This window comes from Myxine glutinosa, chromosome 8 (assembly GCF_964187855.1).
Source record: "Myxine glutinosa chromosome 8, kmMyxGlut1.1, whole genome shotgun sequence".
Classification (NCBI taxonomy): Eukaryota; Metazoa; Chordata; class Myxini; order Myxiniformes; family Myxinidae; genus Myxine; species Myxine glutinosa.
In genome coordinates, this window is record NC_136268.1 from 16,326,120 (window position 1) to 16,348,612 (window position 22,493).

Genomic DNA, 22,493 nt, shown 5'->3' on the forward strand with positions numbered 1-22,493 from the left:
CACACACCGGCTCTCACTCTCTCACTCTCTATCTGAACACACACCGGCTCTCACTCTCTCACTCTCTATCTGAACACACACCGGCTCTCACTCACTCTCGATCTGAATACACCCCGGCTCTCTCTCACTTTCTATCTGAACACACCCCGGCTCTCTCTCTCTCTCTCTCTGATCTCTCTATCAAACAATCCATTCCCCACTATATATATTCATCCACACTCCACTCTAATCTGTAAACACATAAAAATCGGAATGTGACTTCGGAAAAAAGAAAAGAAAAAAAGGAATTGGATGGTGTGCTCCAGCCTTAAAGTACAGGGCTGCTGAATCAATGTCCTACTCGAGGAATGATGCAACCAGTAATCAAACACTGCACACTCACGATGACGAGGCCTTTTTGGTTGTATGAAGATTATCTATGGGGATTTACAATCGTGATCCTCATACAAGTGAAGCACACATCTTCCTTGGAACATTTATTACAAAGCAGATTGGTGCAATTATTCAACACAATTGTTTCGTGGAATGATGTGGCGAGCGTGTGGTGTCGCTCCGGCATATTCCCAATGAATACATAAAATCGAGTTTACTTGAACTTGGAAACTTGCTCCTTGTAGAATGAACATTTTTGGTCCATATCGTCATGTCTTGTGTTATACTAAGGTTAATGCTGTTACTCCATGTAATTAAAATATCGTTCAAGAATCACAGGGTCCAGTTAAGAATTATGTTACACGATTCGGTGGACATATTATATAGGAGGAAAGTCCTCACCTCCATGATGTGAGTCAAGGAATGAATACAGTCAGTTTACACAAAATATACCATATAAATAATGAAAAAGAAAAGAGGGACAATACAGTGAGGTGGGGGTGCCAACAGACAGAAGAAGAACAAGAAAATGAGAATAAGAAAGCACCAAATGAATTGTGAAAAGAGCTAATTATTTGGATTCAGTTGATGCTGGAAATGGACGAAGCAGTAAATGCATCATGTGCTCAGAGCCGGCGGCCAAAGGCTGTACGCGACGGCTGGAAAAAGGGCCGTGGACAGGATGACCGAGAAGAGGTTCACAGCATTGTTGTTGAGAAGTGCGTAACCGGACACGTGGTGAGTCGTGGGTGTTGGATGGCTCATAACGAATCCCTGCTTCGCATCGTAACCTGAGCGAACAGGAATAATAATAACGAAATAAGCTCACAACCACTCATGCCGTGCATGAAGGATACTTGCATGGATCGTTAGCATCACCACGGCCATGGGAAGACAACTATGGCAGATAAATAAATACATGTCTTCTTTATTCGTGCGAGTCTACGATGATTCGATTTCAATAAATAGAAAAGGAAATAACAGATTCCCAATGATAAAGGGCATGAGTGAAGGCCGAAGGGAGTCCATTTACTAGTGAACATTAAGAATCCAATGGCATTTGTATTGTTTTTAGCAAAGAGTAGACATTTGTGGAGCGGTACCCTGACCAAATATCAAAGCCACAGTCTGCGAGAAGCAGGAGATTGATCAGAAAAATGAATTGGACATTGCACATGGGTTTCAATTTCCTTTCCAGCCAAGAAACACGAGTCCCATTTTCTTTGAAAGCAGCTTTCATAAACAGTCAGATAACGACTGTTAATCAATGTGAAATGACTCTGGTGTTGGCTTAGCGGTTAGGGTGCCGGCTTGGGATCCTAGGATCCTGGGTTCGAATCCCGGTCGATCGCTGAATTAACGCCAGGGGGGTTGACTCAGCCTGTCATCCTTCCGAGGTCGGCAAATTGAGTACCGGCTTGCTGGGATGAATGATCCCGGTGTGTACCCCGGTTTAGAATAGGTACGCCGTATCCCTGCGCATCGTAGGTGACCGATGGTTGGCGTCAGGAAGGGCATCCGGCCATAAAAACATTGCCTCAAACAGGGAACCATGATTGTGATGGGGCCCACAAGGCTAACCCCCGCTCTAGCGGGGGAAATGGCCTTAAAACGATCATTCATTCATTCAATCAATGTGAAATGACCTGTGAACTGGTGAACCTTGAATGGAAATGATTTAGACTCTGATTTGTCACTATTATTCCTTCGGTCCCATTAACTTGTCTTTGGTCCCATTCCTCTTGGCAAAGAAAATAGGTATTTAAAAATAAAAAAGAAGGAAAGACAGTGATCACTGGAGATGTTATTCAAAAACCCTGACCTGAATACTGTAAGGTAGCACCGAGGAATGAGTCTATGATGGACCCCGAAAAGCCAGCTACAGCTCCATACAGTATCAGCGGCCATTGTGGGGGAGCTGCCTCCAGACCAGGTGCCAAGGCATTAGTGCCAATAAAAAATGCAAGTCCCACAGTAAGGCCTCCACAAGCACTCGCTATCAGCCCTGCAGGGGACACAGCACCATTGGTACCTGAAAAGATAAGCGCAAGACATTTCAGCCAGCATATCACTACAAAAGCATATCTTACCTTAAACAGATACAGTGGCATCATATACTTCCACAACCAAAACACATATGAGACAGACATACATACTTACATCTCCATCTGAACGACTATGTAAGTGCTTGTTTGATTTGAATAAATTAGTTGTCTCGGCGTTCTAACTCAGGACCAGACACTTTATAGGTAAGAATAATGCAAACCGAAATATCCTTTTGATCAATCATTTCTATTAGCTACACAAAAGGAAAATTATTTTCTCCATTAAAGAATCGTTGTACCCTGTTGTTGTTTAGGTTGTTGACCTTTTGCCTATGTTGACCTTTTGGCCTATGTTGACCTAAAAATAGTTGATGGTTGATTTCAGTTAGCTGATATGTAAATCCTATTCAAATTTCAAGTTAATCGGGTGAAAATTAAGGATTTTAGAAATTCAAAGAAAAGTGGTTAACCGTTGGCCTGTGTTGACCTTTTGGCCTAAGATGACCTCAAAAATAGTTGGTGGCTGAATTCAGCTAGCTGATATGAAAATTCTATTCAAATTTCAAGTTTAGTTTCAAGTTTAGTTTCAAGTTTAGTTTAGTTAATCGGATGAAGATTTTAGAAATTTAGCGTAAGTTGACCTTTTGGACAAGTTTTAGTTGTTGACCTTTAGATATAAAAAACCACCTTTAGAGGCCATTTTTCCCCGCAAAGCAGGGGTTAGCCTTTTTCGGGAACCATGGTTGTTGTTGTTTTTTGGTCCCCTTTTTGAAGCAATGTTTTACGGCCGGATGCCCTTCCTGACGCCAACCCTTTTTGCCGCCTTTAACGACAAACAGGGAATTACCAGTGAACTGGTACTCAATTTGCCGACCTCGGAAGGATGACAGGCTGAGTCAACCCCCCTGGCGTTAATTCAGCGATCGACCAGGATTCGAACCCAGGATCCTAGGATCCTAAGCTGGCACCCTAGCCGCTAGCCCAACACCAGGGGATAATAGGATTCTATTCTTTATTCTTTTTCTCTAACCAACTGTAGATAACTGATTATAATATTCTTTAGATAACAAAAATAAATAGGATTCTGTTGGACCACCAACTCCTTCATTTGGTGAACTTTCATGAAGATTGGTTTAAAATTGTGACGCGTAGGCAAGTATAAGTGAGTGGACGCACGCACCCACCCACACAGACAGACAGACAGACAGACAGACAGACAGACAGACACACACACACACACACACACACACACACACACACACACACACACACACAAACACACACACACATGTCAAATCGTTTTTGTCAAATCGTGATCAACACACTTGTCAAATAGTTGTTTGTTTTTTTGCCGAGTAATAGCATGCAAGCCCAACCAGTATACTTGAAAAATCTTCGATTCACAAAAAAACAAAAAATCACACAAGTACAGATACATTCAAAGTACACCGCCCCATGCCAAATAATTAAATATCTGACAGCGCGGCATTGCCGGGGCGACTCCGGCGCCCGGCAATACCGCAGTGCAGCTCATTGAGGCTGCATTGGGAGGGAGAGGTGTACACTAATTCATTGATTAATTGTGTAATTAAAATCAATAAAAGATTATCACAAAATATTTTCTTAATCAATTGGCTAATAGCATAACTAAACCACTAGTGCTTCATCCGAAGATGTATCTTTTAGAAATTTAATCAAATAAGTCATTTAATAAAAAATTAAATAATTCATTGATTAATCAATAAATGATTAATCAATTAATCAATAAATAATTAATCGATTAAATGATTAATCAATAAACTCAAAATATCCTTGATAGCCACATCATTTGGTCACTGTCATGTCCAAATATTAGCTTCCCAGCTCAAAAGGTGCCTGAGATATTGGCCAAATGAGAAAGAAAATAAATAAATGATTAACAATAAAAAATAAATAAATAATAATCATAAAAAAATTAAATTATTAATTAATTCGGTCACAGAACACATAAACCACCACTATTTCATCAGAATCTGTAACTAAAAAAAAGAAAAGAAAGTTTTTAGTCATTAATCGAATAATTAAATAATTAATCGATTAATTGATTAATTGATTAATCAATAAATCAAAAATAGCCTTTGCAGCCAAATGACCTGGTCATTGGCATGTCCAAATATCAGCTTCCTAACTCAAAAGGTGCCTGAGTTAATGGTCAGAAGAGAAAGGAAATTTGATTAATTAAATAAGTACTTAATTAATCACTAATAATTAAATAACTCCTCAATTTATTGATTAATCAAAAAACAAAAAATAGCGTTTTTGACAAAGGACTTGTTCACTATTGTGCCGAAATTTCAGCTTCCTCGCTCAAAGGATGGCTGAGATATCGCCCGGACAAACAAACAAACAAGAAAGAAAACAAACAAGAAAACAAGAAAACAAACAACCAGAGTGAAAACTGAGTACTCCCTTTCAGCGTGCGTCACTGCCGAGCCCCCTTCGGTGCCCAGCAATGACGATTTGCAATGCCTGGAGATGGCATAGGAAAGGTGCGGTGTACAACAATGGTGAAAACACAAGCTCCATTCACCTTCGGTGGAGGACATAATCAAGGACGGATTAATGTGCTTGCCTCTTTGACAAGTGAAAACAGCCAACACTTTGTCGTTCATTTTCAATTACTTTAGGATAATGTAAGATTGGTGAAACGACACCACCTATTAAAAGGCAGGACAGTCCACAACTCACCAGCCAAATAAAGTAAAATGTAAACTACAACGGCACTCTTCGACGTCACGACGTCGACTGATATGCCTCCGCCCACATTAAACATCATTATAATACTTGTATCAAGTTTGATTTAAATCCATTCAGCTGTTTACAAGTTATCACATTTTTACCTGTTATGACCTTTGACCTTTGGCCTTTAACCTTGGGATCCCAAAATCGAATCATTTAATCTTTACATCATTATACATACCTGTACCAAGTTTGAATTATATTACTTCAGCCGTTCTCAAGTTATAGACCTATTACAGACTTTGGCCTTTGACGTCTTGACCCCAAAATATAATCAGTTCATCTTTACATCATTATACATACCTGTACCAAATTTGGTCAGAATCCCATCACTGGTTCACAAGTTATCGCGGTAACAGGATTTTTACCTAACATGACCTCTGACCTTTGGCATTTGACCTCGTTACCCCCACAATATAATCAGTTCATCATTACCTTATCATACATCATACATACCTGCACCGAGTTTGACAAAGATCCCTTAAGCCGTTCTCAAGTTATCGCTGTAACGAAAACCTATCACAGACAGACGAACGGACGGACAGACAGCCGGACGGACGGAAAACCTCAAAACATTATGCGTCCGGCGACATCGTCCGCGGAGGCATAAAAAGTTTAACATAGTGTACAAACAAACTTTATAAAGTCATCACACTAGATGAAGTCTAAAGTCCTCATATTTCACATCCTCAATGCCAACATCAAGCAAGTCATCGGGAGTATGCAGCGTTTTGTAGGAGACATCAGCCATTTTGCAAATTATGTTTCCATTCCTAGTGCTGATCCCTTTCACTGAGGGGCTTCTTAGCTGCCCCCCTCGTGCTGATCCCTTTCACTGGGGGGCTTCTTAGCTGACCCCCTCGTGCTGATCCCTTTCACTGGGGGGCTTCTTAGCTGACCCCCTAGTGCTGATTCCTTTCACTGAGCTCCTTCTTAGCTGCCCCCCTAGTGCTGATTCCTTTCACTGAGCTCCTTCTTAGCTGCCCCCCTAGTGCTGATTCCTTTCACTGAGCTCCTTCTTAGCTGCCCTCCTGGTGCTGATCCCTTTCACTGAGGGGCTTCTTTGCTGCCCTCCTGGTGCTGATTCCTTTCACTGATGGTGCTCCATAGCTACCCTCCTGGTGCTGACCCCTTTCACTGATGGTGCTCCATAGCTACCCTCCTGGTGCTGATCCCTTTCACTGACGGTGCTCCATAGCTGCCCTCACACAGCATATCTCACATACAGTCACGTGAAGAAGTAAGTACACCCCATGTAAAGTTTTGACTTTTACAACATATTTCAACATACAGCGATTTGATCTTCATTTCAACAATGTTGATAGATAAAGGTGATATAATATAACAAATATCATGAAACATTTACATTTTGTCGTCCATTGTATAATTTAAATAAACATAAATGCAAATTTCGCATGTGGAAAAAGTAAGTACACCCCTACATTTATCACTACTTCAAATACCTAAAATTAGAATCAGGTGCACCAGCTCAGGTGCAAATGATTAGAACATCGTTAGAGAGGATCTTGGAGAAACCTGTCTTATTTAAACCTGACATTTAGTTTGGTTTGCTCTTTGTTGTTGAAGTGTGCGGCGTCACCATGCCTAGATCAAAAGAGCTCTCCGAGGCCTTCAGAAAGAAGGTTATAGATGCCTACGAGTCTGGGAAGGGGTTTAAAAAGATCTCCAAACAATTTGAAATCGATCATTCGACTGTCCGGAAGATCATCTTCAAGTGGCGAAGATTCCAAACAACTGCCAACTTGTTCAGGCCAGGCCGCCCCAGCAAGTTCAGCCCGAGGGCAGACCGCAAGATGCTGAAATAAGTTTCTAAGGACCCCAGAATGTCATCACGGGACCTACAGGTAGCTCTTGCCACAGTTGATGTCAAAGTGCACGAGTCTAACATTAGAAAGAGGCTGCACAAATTTGATCTACATGGGAGGTGTGCCAGGAGGAAACCTTTGCTGTCCAGAAAGAACATCAGGGCGAGACTAAAGTTTGCCAATGAACACCAAGGCAAAGACCAGCACTTCTGGGGCAATGTGCTCTGGACAGATGAGTCAAAGGTGGAGCTATTTGGCCACAGTACCAGAACACATGTTTGGTGAAAACCAAAGACAGCATTTGACCACAAGAACCTGATACCAATTGTAAAGCATGGTGGTGGAAATATTATGGTTTGGGGCAGCTTTGCTGCATCAGGGCCTGGGCAGCTCACCATCATAGAATCCACTATGAATTCTTCATTTTACCAGAGGGTGCTTGAGGATAATGTGAGGCCATCTGTTGGAAAGTTGAAGCTCAATCGAAGTTCTGCTCAACTTCTGAACACGATTATGATAGAAGCTCTCTTTCTACGTTGCTGTGCCTCGCTGAACTTTGTTATGCCGTGTTTTCTACTCGTGCTTACTTATCTTCACGAAAAGCAATCTGTCCATGCTAGATACGTGATTTCACATTCATAGTTCATAGCCATTCATAGTTTATTGTCTGCATGGAGTAAATATAGAAATTCCCTGGAGTCCAATTGCTTTGAATTGCAAAGAACATAAATCAATGGACCATGTCAAGGCCTTCATTCTGTCGTCGACTGAAATAAGAGAGTCAAATCAAGTCAAGTCATCTCAGAGTATCACCCAAAATGATTGCTTAAATGCTGCACAGTTTCCAGGCATGTTAAACTGCATGTGAAATATCATAACTAATGGCTCTTGACGTTGCTTCAGCAGACTCAGTGATTGGTCTATATATTTTGGGTTCAAACGTCACCTCAATAAAAGACAGTAATGTAAGTGGGTTAGTCCAGGTAAAATTTTAACCACATGAAGATAAAGCTCCATCAAGAAGTAGCAAAAGGAAGCTGCCCACCAGGTGGTACTCTGCACCACGTCGTGATCAGGTGAGGAGGTGCAGCAGCAAATACCGATCCCACCTCCGCTGCCCACGTGTCCCCAGCACTCGTAGCGAGAGCAGCGATCAGAGCTAGGCACAGCCATGAGCTTGTGTAGTGTTTGGAAAAGTCGATGGGAAGCTCTCGTGGTCCAACTTCAACCAGGTAGATCAGCGCCAGCTTCGACGGAATACCACCATTGCAAAACACCTGCAACCAGTTGCGCTGCCCACCTGCAAGAAGGAATTGCTTGATGTGATACCAACAGGCCATATTGTATGAGAAAAGGTTTTTTTTATAACAAGTGTAAAATAAATGATTGTGGAAAGCTAATGTGCTCCCAAACATTCCAATCCGTTCCCATAAAGCTTGCTGATGGATCGGCCACATAGTACAGGTAGATGGTGAAGCAGGAAAAGGAAACTCCATCCTTCAAATTTGCATCACATCCCCCAGGGAAATAATGGCCGACAAGCGAACAATGAGGGATCAGCCAGACAACATGTGCCCCCATCACCCAACTCTCACACACATCCTGAAGGGGAGATGAGGAATTCTAAGAGGGCAGGGAGTAGTGGACAAACCAGACAAGTGAGGAGAAGAAAGGATGCGACAAATCACCGAAGGAAAGCTGAAGAAGGAAGAACCATCTACATCAGGAGGAGAGGAGGAAAATGAGGTGACAGAGACGCAAGCAACAAGGCACACCCTGGTAACACACCATACCGTGCCTCTTCAACATGTGAAACCCTGGTAACACAACATGCCGTGCCTTATCAACATGTGAAACCCTGCTAACACACCGTACCGTGCCTTTTCAATAAGCCATACCCTGGTATCACACCATACCGTGCATTTTCAACATGTGAAACCCTGGTAACACAACATGCCGTGCCTTATCAACATGTGAAACCCTGCTAACACACCGTACCGTGCCTTTTCAATAAGCCACACCCTGGTATCACACCATACCGTGCCTGTTCAACATGCAAATCCTGGTAACACACCATACCATGCCTTTTCAACATGCCACACCCTGGTAACACACCATGCCGTGCATTTTCAACAAGCCACACCCTGGTAACACACCATGCTGTGCATTTTCAACAAGCCACACCCTGGTAACACACCATGCCGTGCATTTTCAACATGTGAAACCCTGCTAACACACCATCCCGTGCCTTTTCAACAAGCCACACCCTGGTATCACACCATAGCGTGCCTGTTCAACATGCAAATCCTGGTAACACAGCATACCGTGCCTTTTCAACAAGCCACACCCTGGTAACACACCATACCATGCATTTTCAACATGTGAAACTCTACTAACACACCATACCGTGCCTTTTCAACATGCCACACCCTGGTAACAAACCATACCGTGCCATTTCAACATGTGAAACCCTGGTAACACACCATGCCGTGCCTTATCAACATGTCAAACCCTGGTAACACACCATGCCGTGCCTTATCAACATGTGAAACCCTGGTAACACACCATACCGTGCCTTTTCAACATGCCACACCCTGCTAACACACCATACCGTGCCTTTTCAACAAGCCACACCCTGGTAACACACCATGCCATGCCTCTTCAACATGTGAAACCCTGGTAACACACCATGCCGTGCCTTATCAACATGTGAAACCCTGGTAACACACCATGCCATGCTTTTTCAACAAGCCACGCCCTGGTAACACACCATACCATGCATTTTCAACAAGTCACACCCTGGTAACACACCATGCCATGCATTTTCAACAAGCCACACCCTGGTAACACACCATACCATGCATTTTCAACAAGACACACCCTGGTAACACCATGCCATGCATTTTCAACAAGCCACACCCTGGTATCACACCATGCCGTGCATTTTCAACAAGCCACACCCTGGTAACACACCATACCATGCATTTTCAACAAGCCACACCCTGGTAACACACCATACCATGCATTTTCAACAAGACACACCCTGGTAACACACCATGCCATGCATTTTCAACAAGCCATACCCTGGTAACACACCATGCCGTGCCTGTTCAACATGCAAATCCTGGTAACACACCATACCATGCCTTTTCAACATGCCACACCCTGGCAACACAGCATACCATGCATTTTCAACAAGGCACACCCTGGTAACACACCATACCGTGCCTTTTCAACAAGCCACACCCTGGTAACACACCATACCATGCATTTTCAACATGTGAAACTCTGCTAACACACCATACCGTGCCTTATCAACATGTGAAACCCTGGTAACACACCATGCCATGCATTTTCAACAAGCCACACCCTGGTAACACACCATGCCATGCCTCTTCAACATGTGAAACCCTGGTAACACACCATGCCGTGCCTTATCAAAATGTGAAACCCTGGTAACACACCATGCCATGCATTTTCAACAAGCCACGCCCTGGTAACACACCATGCCGTGCATTTTCAACAAGCCACACCCTGGTAACACACCATACCATGCATTTTCAACAAGCCACACCCTGGGAACACACCATACCGTGGCTTTTCAACAAGCCACGCCCTGGCAACACACCATGCCATGCATTTTCAAGAAGCCAAACCCTGGTAACACACCATACCGTGCCTTTTCAACAAGCCACGCCCTGGCAACACACCATGCCGTGCATTTTCAACAAGCAAACCCTGGTAACACACCATACCGTGCCTTTTCAACATGACACCCTGGTAACACACCATACCGTGCATTTTCAACAAGCCACACCCTGGGAACACACCATGCCGTGCCTGTTCAACATGCAAATCCTGGTAACACACCATACCATGCCTTTTCAACATGCCACACCCTGGCAACACAGCATACCATGCATTTTCAACAAGGCACATGCTGGTAACACACCATACCGTGCCTTTTCAACAAGCCACACCCTGGTAACACACCATACCATGCATTTTCAACATGTGAAACTCTGCTAACACACCATACCGTGCCTTATCAACATGTGAAACCCTGGTAACACACCATGCCATGCATTTTCAACAAGCCGCACCCTGGTAACACACCATGCCATGCCTCTTCAACATGTGAAACCCTGGTAACACACCATGCCGTGCCTTATCAAAATGTGAAACCCTGGTAACACACCATGCCATGCATTTTCAACAAGCCACGCCCTGGTAACACACCATGCCGTGCATTTTCAACAAGCCACACCCTGGTAACACACCATACCATGCATTTTCAACAAGCCACACCCTGGGAACACACCATACCGTGGCTTTTCAACAAGCCAAACCCTGGTAACACACCATACCGTGCCTTTTCAACAAGCCACACCCTGGCAACACACCATGCCGTGCATTTTCAACAAGCAAACCCTGGTAACACACCATACCGTGCCTTTTCAACATGACACCCTGGTAACACACCATACCGTGCATTTTCAACATGTCACACCCTGGTAACACATCATACCGTGCCTTTTCAACATGTCACACCCTGGTAACACACCATACCGTGCCTTTTCAACATGTCAAACCCTGGTAACACACCATACTGTGCATTTTCAACATGCCACACCCTAGTAACACACCATGCCGTGCCTTTTCAACATGTCAAACCCTGGTAACACACCACACCGTGCCTCCAACATGTGAAACCCTGGTAACACCCCAAACCGTGCCTTTTCAACACACCAAACCCTGGTAACACATCATACCATGCCTTTTCAACATGTCAAACCCTGGTAACACAGCACACCGTGCCTTTTCAACATGCCAAACCCTGGCAACCCACCATACCGTGCCTTTTCAACATGCCAAACACTGGTAACACACCATACCGTGCCTTTTCAACATGCCAAACACTGGTAACACACCAGACCGTGCCTTTTCAACATGTGAAACACTGGTAACACCCCATACTGTGCCTTTTCAACATGTCAAACCCTGGTAACACACCATGCCGTGCCTTTTCAACATGTCATATCCTGGTAACACACCATGCCATGCCTTTTCAACATGTCAAACCCTGGCAACACAGCATACCGTGCCTTTTCAACATGTCACACCCTGGTAACACACCATACCAGCATACCATGCCTTTTCAACATGCCAAACCCTGGTAACACACCATACCGTGCCATTTCAACATGTGAAACCCTAACACACCATACCGTGCATTTTGAACAAGCCACACCCTGGTAACACACCATGCCGTGCCTTTTCAACATGTCAAACCCTGGCAACACAGCATACCGTGCCTTTTCAACATGTCACACCCTGGTAACACACCATACCAGCATACCATGCCTTTTCAACATGCCAAACCCTGGTAACACACCATACCGTGCCATTTCAACATGTGAAACCCTGCTAACACACCATACCGTGCATTTTCAACAAGCCACACCCTGGTAACACACCATGCCGTGCCTTTTCAACATGTCAAACCCTGGTAACACACCATACCGTGCCTTTTCAACATGATACACCCTGGTAACACACCATACCGTGCATTTTCAACATGTCACACCCTGGTAACACATCATACCGTGCCTTTTCAACATGTCAAACCCTGGTAACACACCATACCATGCCTTTTCAACATGTCACACCCTGGTAACACACCATGCCGTGCATTTTCAACAAGCCACACCCTGGTAACACACCATGCCGTGCATTTTCAACAAGCCACACCCTGGTAACACACCATGCCGTGCCTTTTCAACATGTCAAACCCTGGTAACACACCATACCATGCCTTTTCAACATGTCACACCCTGGTAACACACCATGCCGTGCATTTTCAACAAGCCACACACTGGTAACACACCATGCCGTGCATTTTCAACAAGCCACACCCTGGTAACACACCATGCCGTGCCTTTTCAACATGTCAAACCCTGGTAACACACCATGCCGTGCATTTTCAACAAGCCACACCCTGGTAACACACCATGCCGTGCCTTTTCAACATGTCAAACCCTGGTAACACACCATACCGTGCCTTTTCAACATGATACACCCTGGTAACACACCATGCCGTGCATTTTCAACAAGCCACACCCTGGTAACACACCATACCGTGCATTTTCAACATGTCACACCCTGGTAACACATCATACCATGCCTTTTCAACATGTCAAACCCTGGTAACACACCATACCGTGCTTTTCAACATGCCAAACATTGGTAGCACACCATACCGTGCTTTTCAACATGCCAAACCCTGGTAACACACCATACCATGCCTTTTCAACATGTCACACCCTGGTAACACACCATACCGTGCTTTTCAACATGCCAAACATTGGTAGCACACCATACCGTGCTTTTCAACATGTCAAACCCTGGTAACACATCATGCCGTGCCTTTTCAACATGCCAAACCTTGGTAACACACCATACCGTGCTTTTCAACATGCCAAACCCCGGTAACACACCATACCTTGCCTTTTTAATATGCCACGTCATCCATTTTTATCGGCCCCTTGTTGCAGAACAAGAGTTAGGATTATTACTGCTACTTTTCTAGCCAAGTTGATCAATGACAGAGTCGAGATGCTCACCAGATCGGTAATGAGGATCGATCTTCTGCTTCGTGACTGCCCTCCAGCGGGTGAGGCACGTCGAAGAAATGAAGAATGTGAAGAGGGCCAAAAAAAAACAAAAGCTTGCTGCAGTGAGTAAAACTCCCACCAGAAGTGCTGCACACAAACAGTAGAGTGCATGAATAATCAGTACACAGACAGTCGTGTACATGCATAATAAGTACACAGACAGTCGTGTACATGCATAATCAGTACACAGACAGTAGAGTGCATGCATAATAAGTACACAGACAGTCGTGTACATGCATAATAAGAACACAGACAGTCGTGTGCATGCATAATAAGTACACAGACAGTCGTGTACATGCATAATAAGAACACAGACAGTCGTGTACATGCATAATCAGTACACAGACAGTAGAGTGCATGCATAATAAGAACACAGACAGTCGTGTACATGCATAATAAGTACACAGACAGTCGTGTACATGCATATTAAGAACACAGACAGTCGTGTACATGCATAATAATCAGTACACAGACAGTCGTGTACATGCATAATAAGTACACAGACAGTGGAGTGCATGCATAATAAGTACACAGACAGTCGTGTACATGCATAATAAGTACACAGTCGTGTACATGCATAATAAGTACACAGACAGTCGTGTACATGCATAATAAGTACAGACAGTCGTGTACATGCATAATAAGTACACAGACAGTCGTGTACATGCATAATAAGAACACAGACAGTCGTGTACATGCATAATAAGTACAGACAGTCGTGTACATGCATAATAATAACACAGACAGTCGTGTACATGCATAATAAGTACAGACAGCCGTGTACATGCATAATAAGTACACAGACAGTCGTGTACATGCATAATAGGTACACAGACAGTCGTGTACATGCATAATAAGTACACAGACAGTGGAGTGCATGCATAATAAGTACACAGACAGTCGTGTACATGCATTATAAGTACAGACAGTAGAGTGCATGCATAATAATTAATAAGAACACACAGTAGAGTGCATGCATAATAAGTACAAAGACAGTCGTGTACATGCATAATAAGTTCACAGACAGTAGAGTGCATGCATAATAAGTACACAGACAGTAGAGTGCATGCATAATAAGTACACAGACAGTGGAGTGCATGCATAATAAGTACACCGACAGTCGTGTACATGCATAATAAGTACACAGACAGTAGGGTGCATGCATAATAAGTACACAGACAGTAGGGTGCATGCATAATAAGTACACAGACCGTGGAGTACATGCATAATAAGTACACAGACAGTGGAGTGCATGCATAATAAGTACACAGACAGTAGGGTGCATGCATAATAAGTACACAGACCATGGAGTACATGCATAATAAGTACACAGACAGTGGAGTGCATGCATAATAAGTACACAGACCGTGGAGTACATGCATAATAAGTACACAGACAGTAGGGTGCATGCATAATAAGTACACAGACCGTGGAGTACATGCATAATAAGTACACAGACAGTGGAGTGCATGCATAATAAGTACACAGACAGTAGGGTGCATGAATAATCAGTACACAGACAGTAGAGTGCATGAATAATCAGTACACAGACAGTAGAGTGCATGAATAATCAGTACACAGACAGTAGGGTGCATGCATAATAAGTACACAGACAGTAGGGTGCATGCATAATAAGTACACAGACCGTGGAGTACATGCATAATAAGTACACAGACAGTGGAGTGCATGCATAATAAGTACACAGACAGTAGGGTGCATGCATAATAAGTACACAGACAGTCGTGTACATGCATAATAAGTACACAGACAGTAGGGTGCATGCATAATAAGTACACAGACAGTCGTGTACATGCATAATAGGTACACAGACAGTGGAGTGCATGCATAATAAGTACACAGACAGTAGAGTGCATGCATAATAAGTACACAGGCAGTAGGGTGCATGCATAATAAGTACACAGACAGTCGTGTACATGCATAATAAGTACACAGACAGTGGAGTGCATGCATAATAAGTTCACAGACAATAGCGTATGTTGTAAAAATCAGATCTACAACATTGTCCCAATAGTAGGTTTAATTCAGCATCGATCTCTAGTAACACCTGTAAGAAATCAGCAAGAATAATATCAGTATACCGTTATCATAGATGTAATAATGAATAGGCAATTGGTACAAGCAAACAAGCAAGCATGGAACATCTTGCAATACACACCATTCGTATATGCACTACCATACAGGATAAATGCCACAGGAATGAATCGGAGCGATGTCCGCCCGAGTTCTTATGAAAGCCCCTCAGTGGTCAGAGCCAGCATAGCACCTGGGTTCAACTTAGACACAATTTCATTACAGCGTACATGCATAATAAGTACACAGACAGTGGAGTGCATGCGGAAAAAAGTACACAGACAGTGGAGTGCATGCGTAAAAAGTACACAGACGACAGTATAGTACCTGCATAATAAGTGCACAGACAGTGGAGTGCATGCATAATAAGTACACAGACAGTATAGTACATGCATAATAAGTGCAGACAGTGGAGTGTATGCATAATAAGTACACAGACAGTATAGTACATGCATAATAATTGCACAGACAGTGGAGTGCATGCATAATAAGTACACAGACAGTAGAGTGCATGCATAATAAGTGCACAGACAGTAGAGTGCATGTATAATAAGTACACAGACAGAAGAATGCATGCATAATAAGTACACAGACCGTGGAGTACATGCATAATAAGTACACAGACAGTGGAGTGCATGCATAATAAGTCCACAGACAGGAGAGTACATGCATAATAAGTACACAGACAGGAGCATACATGCATAATAAGTACCCAGACAGTAGAATGCATGCATAATAAGTACACAGACAGTAGAGTACATACATAATAAGAACACAGACAGTAGAGTACATGCATAATAAGAACACAGACTGGAGTACATGCACAATAATGTTACATTTGTGGGGGGTTAATAGCATAGTCCAGGTAGAATTGCATAGGTAGTGTGCTCCGACTGTCATGAAGAAGAAGAAGAAGAAACCCTCATGTATCATAAGTAGGGATCCGGACAACCGTATGTCATGGAAGAGCGCATCTTCGTTCCCATCATGAGGGGCGGGGCTATGTTAATTAGTTAGGGATTAATGGTAAATCCGCTGTATGTAATGGCCTCTGTTATGTTTCCTCTGTTCCTTATGACACATGCAGCACACACACCTAGCCAGGAAATCCCGCATTGATAACCCTAAATAAAAACCAACCCAAAGCAGGACATTGAGCACTACCGTGGATAACACCAACCTGGTGAGCACACATCAATCAGGTAGGCCGTGGGGCCACGCCCCGAAGAGCAGTGATTGGTCCGGGATTGATTGGTGCAAAGACAGCTAAGATGAGACTATGTGATTGGTGGAGCAGGCATGGATGACGTAAGAGCCCCGAGTATAAAATAAATCTTTCCCCGGCATTTTGTCCTCTTGGGTTTCCCTCACTCACTTGAATCCTGGCTTTGTTGGTGAATGGTCGCCGCAAAGCTCTCTGCTTCGGGATTCCATAGCGAGCTCTTCTCTCGGCTTGCTCTCATTTTCTGGGTTCGGTGGCAAATGGTCATCTCCCCGACATTTTGTCTTCTCTTGGCTTTCCCTCACTCTCTTCATTTCCGCTCTTCGTCTTTGTCTCTCGAGTCCTCGCATTTGACGACGAACGGTCGTGTCCCGACATCTCTTCATCCTCTTCTCGTGGCTGGCTCAGATCTTCTGGCTTTGGCGGTGAACGGACATGATTTGATATCTTGCTCTGCTTCAGGAGTTCACGGCAAGTGGTAGAAGTTCGTGGCACTCTTGCGCTGGGAGACGTGGGTGTTGGTGTTGGTGAACAGGATCATGAGGACAAGCGCGGCTGGAAGAGCAAGCTGCATGCCAAGGTCGTTCCTGCCGCATAGATTTCGTGCCAACGAGCGCATTTTCGCGTGCAAGGATGCGGGAACCGGGATGATTCCTGACGAGATTCAACAGCAGCTCGGAGCTAAGTGCCCACAAATTAACGCATTTATTTTCACAGTTATTTTTTCCCTTTGTCTGTATTCGAGTCTGTATGTGGGACGTCCCCATTAGAAATCTTATTTTGTCGTGTTTTATTTTGTTACCAGCATTCTTCAATAAAGCAGGTATTTTTGTACATTTTAATTCCGTGTCGGTTTGAGTTGATGAATTATCCAGGTGTGAAGAAGTCGGGTGGAAGCCGTCCAGGTAAGTTCGTCATCCTCCTTTCCCTCCTGTGTAAAGAATACCGTCATTTTTGGATTGAACGCCTTGGAGTAAAGCTCGTTTGGTCATCCGTGTTGCCCTGTGGTGTTCATTACAGGGTAGTCACATAACAATAAGTACACACACAGTGGAGTGCATGCATAATAAGTGCACAGACAGTAGAATGCATGCATAATAAGTACACAGACAGTGGAGTACATGCATAATAAGTACACAGACAGTAGAGTACATGCATAATAAGTCCACAGACAGTAGAGTACATGCATAATAAGTACACAGACAGTAGAGTACATGCATAATAAGTGGGAGACAATATAAGGATACCACAATGAGGAAAGGAATGTCATAATACGTAATACCGTAGTACCATTTGGTGGTCCACTTGATTACCCAGGTCGAAAATCCCATAGAAAACAATATGGAGCAGTAGCGCATTTCTATGTGTCTATTGGAAATCGCGGTTTATATTAGTTTCTACAGGAACCAGTGGAGTTTCCAGTACAAACCGAACCAGATTCAGTTTAAACCAAAATAAACCATTAGATGCAACTGATCTGAAACCCACAGAACCCAAAATGAACCTTCAGGGTCAACTGGTCCTGTAGAAACCATTAGAGTTAACTGGTCTGAAAATCCATAGACTGATCGAAATGCTATAATTATATTTTGTTGTAAACAAACGAGAAGCACACAGTTTCATATTGAATTGAGTTATTGCCATGTTTTTTTATGGCAGGGTTTCCCTGTATAGTCCTTGGTGTGTATGTGAATCCTGGTTACAGACAATCCAGGAGCCAGACCAGGTGTGGTTCACCAGAGGACCTCGGGTTCAATTCCCAACAACAACAACAACATGCATTTTAAAGGCCATTTTCCCTGCTAGAGCGGGGGTTAGCCTTGCGGTCCCCATGACAATCTTCTCCATTTTGCCCTATTTTCTGCATCTCTCCTTGTTAACCCCCTTGCCTGCATTTCTTCTTCCACCATCTTTAGCCAAGTCTTTTTCGGTCTTCCCCGTCCTCTGCTTCCTTCTACATTCATTTCCATCACTCTTCTCAACCAGTCACTTTCATCCTTCCTCAACACATGACCAAACCATCTCAACCTGTTCCTCTTCACAGCATCAATCACAGGCTCTATTCCCATCATCTTTCGCAATTCATCATTTGTCTTCCTCTCTCTCAACGATACTCCACACATCCACCGAACCATTCGCATTTCCACCCTTTCCAACCTTCGTTGCTGCTCTACGTTTATTACCCATGTCTCGCTCTCATAAATCATAACACTTCTCACACATGCAGCATACACCTTTCCCTTCAACTTCAACGACACTCCCCTCATCATCAGCACGCCACCCAGTTCCCGAAACCTCTTCCATGCACATCTCACTCGAGCAACCGTTGCCGAGTCTGATCCACCTTCTCCATTCAGCATGTCTCCGAGGTAGCAAAATGTTTTCACACCTTCCAGCTTCACGCCATCTCCAAGATCCAACTCAACATTTCCTCCATCTGCAGCTCCCTCTGTGCACACCTTACATTTGAATGTAGCTGCCACACTGGTTAATGACCCTCTCAGACCACTACATTTTTGATGAACCCACTCAGCGCACATTGTACATTGAATGGAGTTCACTCCGACACCCTTCCTACACACAGCACAGGGCCACTTCCCAGTTCTTTCCACCTCACCACATGCTTTACCACTTGCCATCACCTTCGTCTTTCCGATATTCACCTTCAGACCTTTTGTCTCCATACATTCCTTCCACATGGTCATCTTTTCCTTCAGTCCATCCATACTTTCCGCAATCAACACCAGATCATCTGCATACAACAACTCCCACGGTAAACCCTCCTTTACGTTCTGAGCCAGCACCTCCATCACAGCTACAAATAGTAATGGACTTAGTACCGACCCCTGATGCACTCCCACCTTCACCTCAAACTCACCACTGTTCCCGTCCTTCGTCCTTACAGCTGTGTGCGCTCATTTGTACATTGCCATCACTACTCTGATCAACCATTCCTCCACTCCTAACTTCCTCAATGCCCATGTCAATACTTTGCGTGGTACCCTATCGAATGCTTTCTCCAGATCAACAAACCCAAGAAACAACTTCTTCCTCTTCTCCATGTACTTCTCCTGCAACTGCCTCACAATGAAGAGCGCGTCTGTCGTTCCTCTTCCTGGCATGAATCCAAACTGCATTTCGTCGATCTTCACTTTCTTCCTTATCCTCCTCTCCAACACCCTTTCCAATACCTTCATTCCATGCTCCAATAACTTTATCGCTCGGTACGAGCCACACTCCAGAGGGTCACCTTTCCCCTTGTATAGAGGGACGAGGGTACTCAGTTCCCAATCCAGTGGAATGCGGCCTTCTTTCACCACCAGATTACAGATCTCTGTCATTCTCTTCACACCCCAACTTCCTGCTGCCTTCAACATATCTCCCACAACTCCCGTCGGCCCTCCCGCTTTTCTACCCTTCATTGCTTTTATCGCTTCCTCAACTTCCTTCTCAGTTATCTTCTCTGCCGGTCCTAAAACAGGGTTACTCTCTATGTTGCCATCCCATTCATTCTCTGTATTCAACAGCATTTCCATATATCTTTTCCATCTTCCTTTAATTCCATCTGGGTCGACAACGATTTGTCCCACTTCATCCTTCAAGCAACTCACCCCCATCACATCACACCTCTCTTTCGCTATCTGCTTTGCAATCCTGAATACTGCTTTCTGACCCTCTTCCGAATCCAAGCGTTCTCCGAACATTTTCCTACATGCCTCCTGCGCCTTTGCTACCTCTTTCTTTGCAGCCTTCCTGGCTGCCTTATAACTTTCATGCTCTGCTGTTTCTGCTCCCGTACCCTTCGCCTTCTGCCACTCCTTGAACTTCTTCCTCTTCACGTCAATCCTCTTTCCAACTTCATCATCCCACCACCATGTTTCCGAGTGCCTCGGTGGTCCTTTTGTCCATCCACATACCTCACCAACGGCTCCCAACAGACGAGCTTTCATTGACATCCAACCACTTTCAAGCTCAACCACATCATCCTCGACCCTACTCAGCCTCTCTTTTAATGCCTCCCTTACTGTCACCTCTTTCAACCTCCACACCTTCATTCTCGGTTGGTACTTCACCCGCCGAGCTCTCCTCGCACCTTTCACCCTTACGTCGCAGACAACCAAGTGGTGCTGTGAAACAGCCTCCTCCCCCGGGATCACCTTTGTGTCCCGGAGGTGCCCCCTATCTCGCCTACGCACCATCAGGTAGTCAACGGTTGTCGTCGACCCACCTGACGTGTATGTAACAAGCTTATTATCCTCTTTCTGGAACTGAGTATTACAAATCAACAAATCAGCTCCATCAGCAAACTCCAAAATCCTTTCACCTTCTCCATTTCTCACACCATATCCGTAACCCCCATGAACTCCGTCAAAACCATCCATACTCCTTCCCACATGTCCATTTAGGTCTCCTCCTACCACAACAACTTCCTCATCTTTCACGTTTTCCATCAGCTTCTCTATCGCACACCAGAACGTGTCCTTTTCTTCATCGCTTCGACCAACCTGCGGAGCATATCCCGAGATGACGTTCACCAAGAGCTTTCCAATCATCATTTTCACCATCATCAACCTATCACTCACTCTAGTCACACTCACCACACTGTCTACAAACTCCTCAGAAAACAGGACACCAACACCATTCACGCCCTCGGGGCAGCCTTGCCACACAAACTTGTATTTCTGTCCCTGCCTGCCCTTCACCATTCTCACACCACTTCCCTTCCATCTCGTCTCTTGCACACAACATATGTCCACTCTTCTTCTGACCAATACTTCCACCACTTCTCCTGATCTCCCTGTCATTGTCCCTACATTCCATGTCCCAAACCTCAGAAACCGATCTCCACTTCGGGCTGTACCCTGCCCATATGTAGTTGTAATTGTCATGGTTCCCTTTTTTTTTGAGGCAATGTTTTTATGGCCGGATGCCCTTCCTGACGCCAACCCTCTTAGTCGTCTCTTACGACACGCAGGGATACGGTGTACCTATTCTTATCCAGGGTACACAACGGGAAACGTTTAAAACATGGAAATTCTGGGGAGTGGGGGGTGGGGGGGGGGGGGGGGTGGTGTCAAGGGAAAGATAAAATGAAAACTAGAACTGCCACTTTAAAACTGCTGGCAGTGATGACCGGTTTACTCGCACCCACTTTTGATGCAACCCCACTGTTGATACAACCCCACTTTTGATACAACCCCACTTGTGATACAACCCCACTTTCATTGGACATGCTTTGACACAACCCCCTTGGATACAACCCCGACACACACACACACACACACACACACACACACACACACACACACACACACACACACATCCCCCCTACCCCCTCCCACACACACACCCACACCCCTCCCCCCACACGCACACCCCTCCACACACACAAACACACACACCAACCCCCCCCCTCCACATACACAAACACACCCCACCCCCAACACACACACACACACACACACACACACATCCACACCCACAC

At 44.4% G+C, this 22,493-nt stretch overlaps 1 protein-coding gene across 3 annotated transcripts in view; it reads right to left on the reverse strand.

Moving 5' to 3' along the window:
* Positions 1–463: 463 nt before the first annotated feature.
* The window catches only part of LOC137432185 (transmembrane protein 19), a 122,563-nt gene continuing 100,533 nt past the window's right edge, over positions 464–22,493 (reverse strand). For all 3 annotated transcript variants that reach the window (XM_078782959.1, XM_078782958.1, XM_078782960.1), the window contains exons 4-7: positions 13,645–13,782; positions 8,067–8,321; positions 2,195–2,404; positions 464–1,163 (exon numbers count right to left, since the gene is read on the reverse strand). In XM_078782959.1, coding sequence (XP_078639085.1) covers positions 991–1,163; positions 2,195–2,404; positions 8,067–8,321; positions 13,645–13,782 — 776 coding nt within the window. In that variant the 3' untranslated portion in view covers positions 464–990. The remainder of the gene's footprint in view (positions 1,164–2,194; positions 2,405–8,066; positions 8,322–13,644; positions 13,783–22,493) is intronic.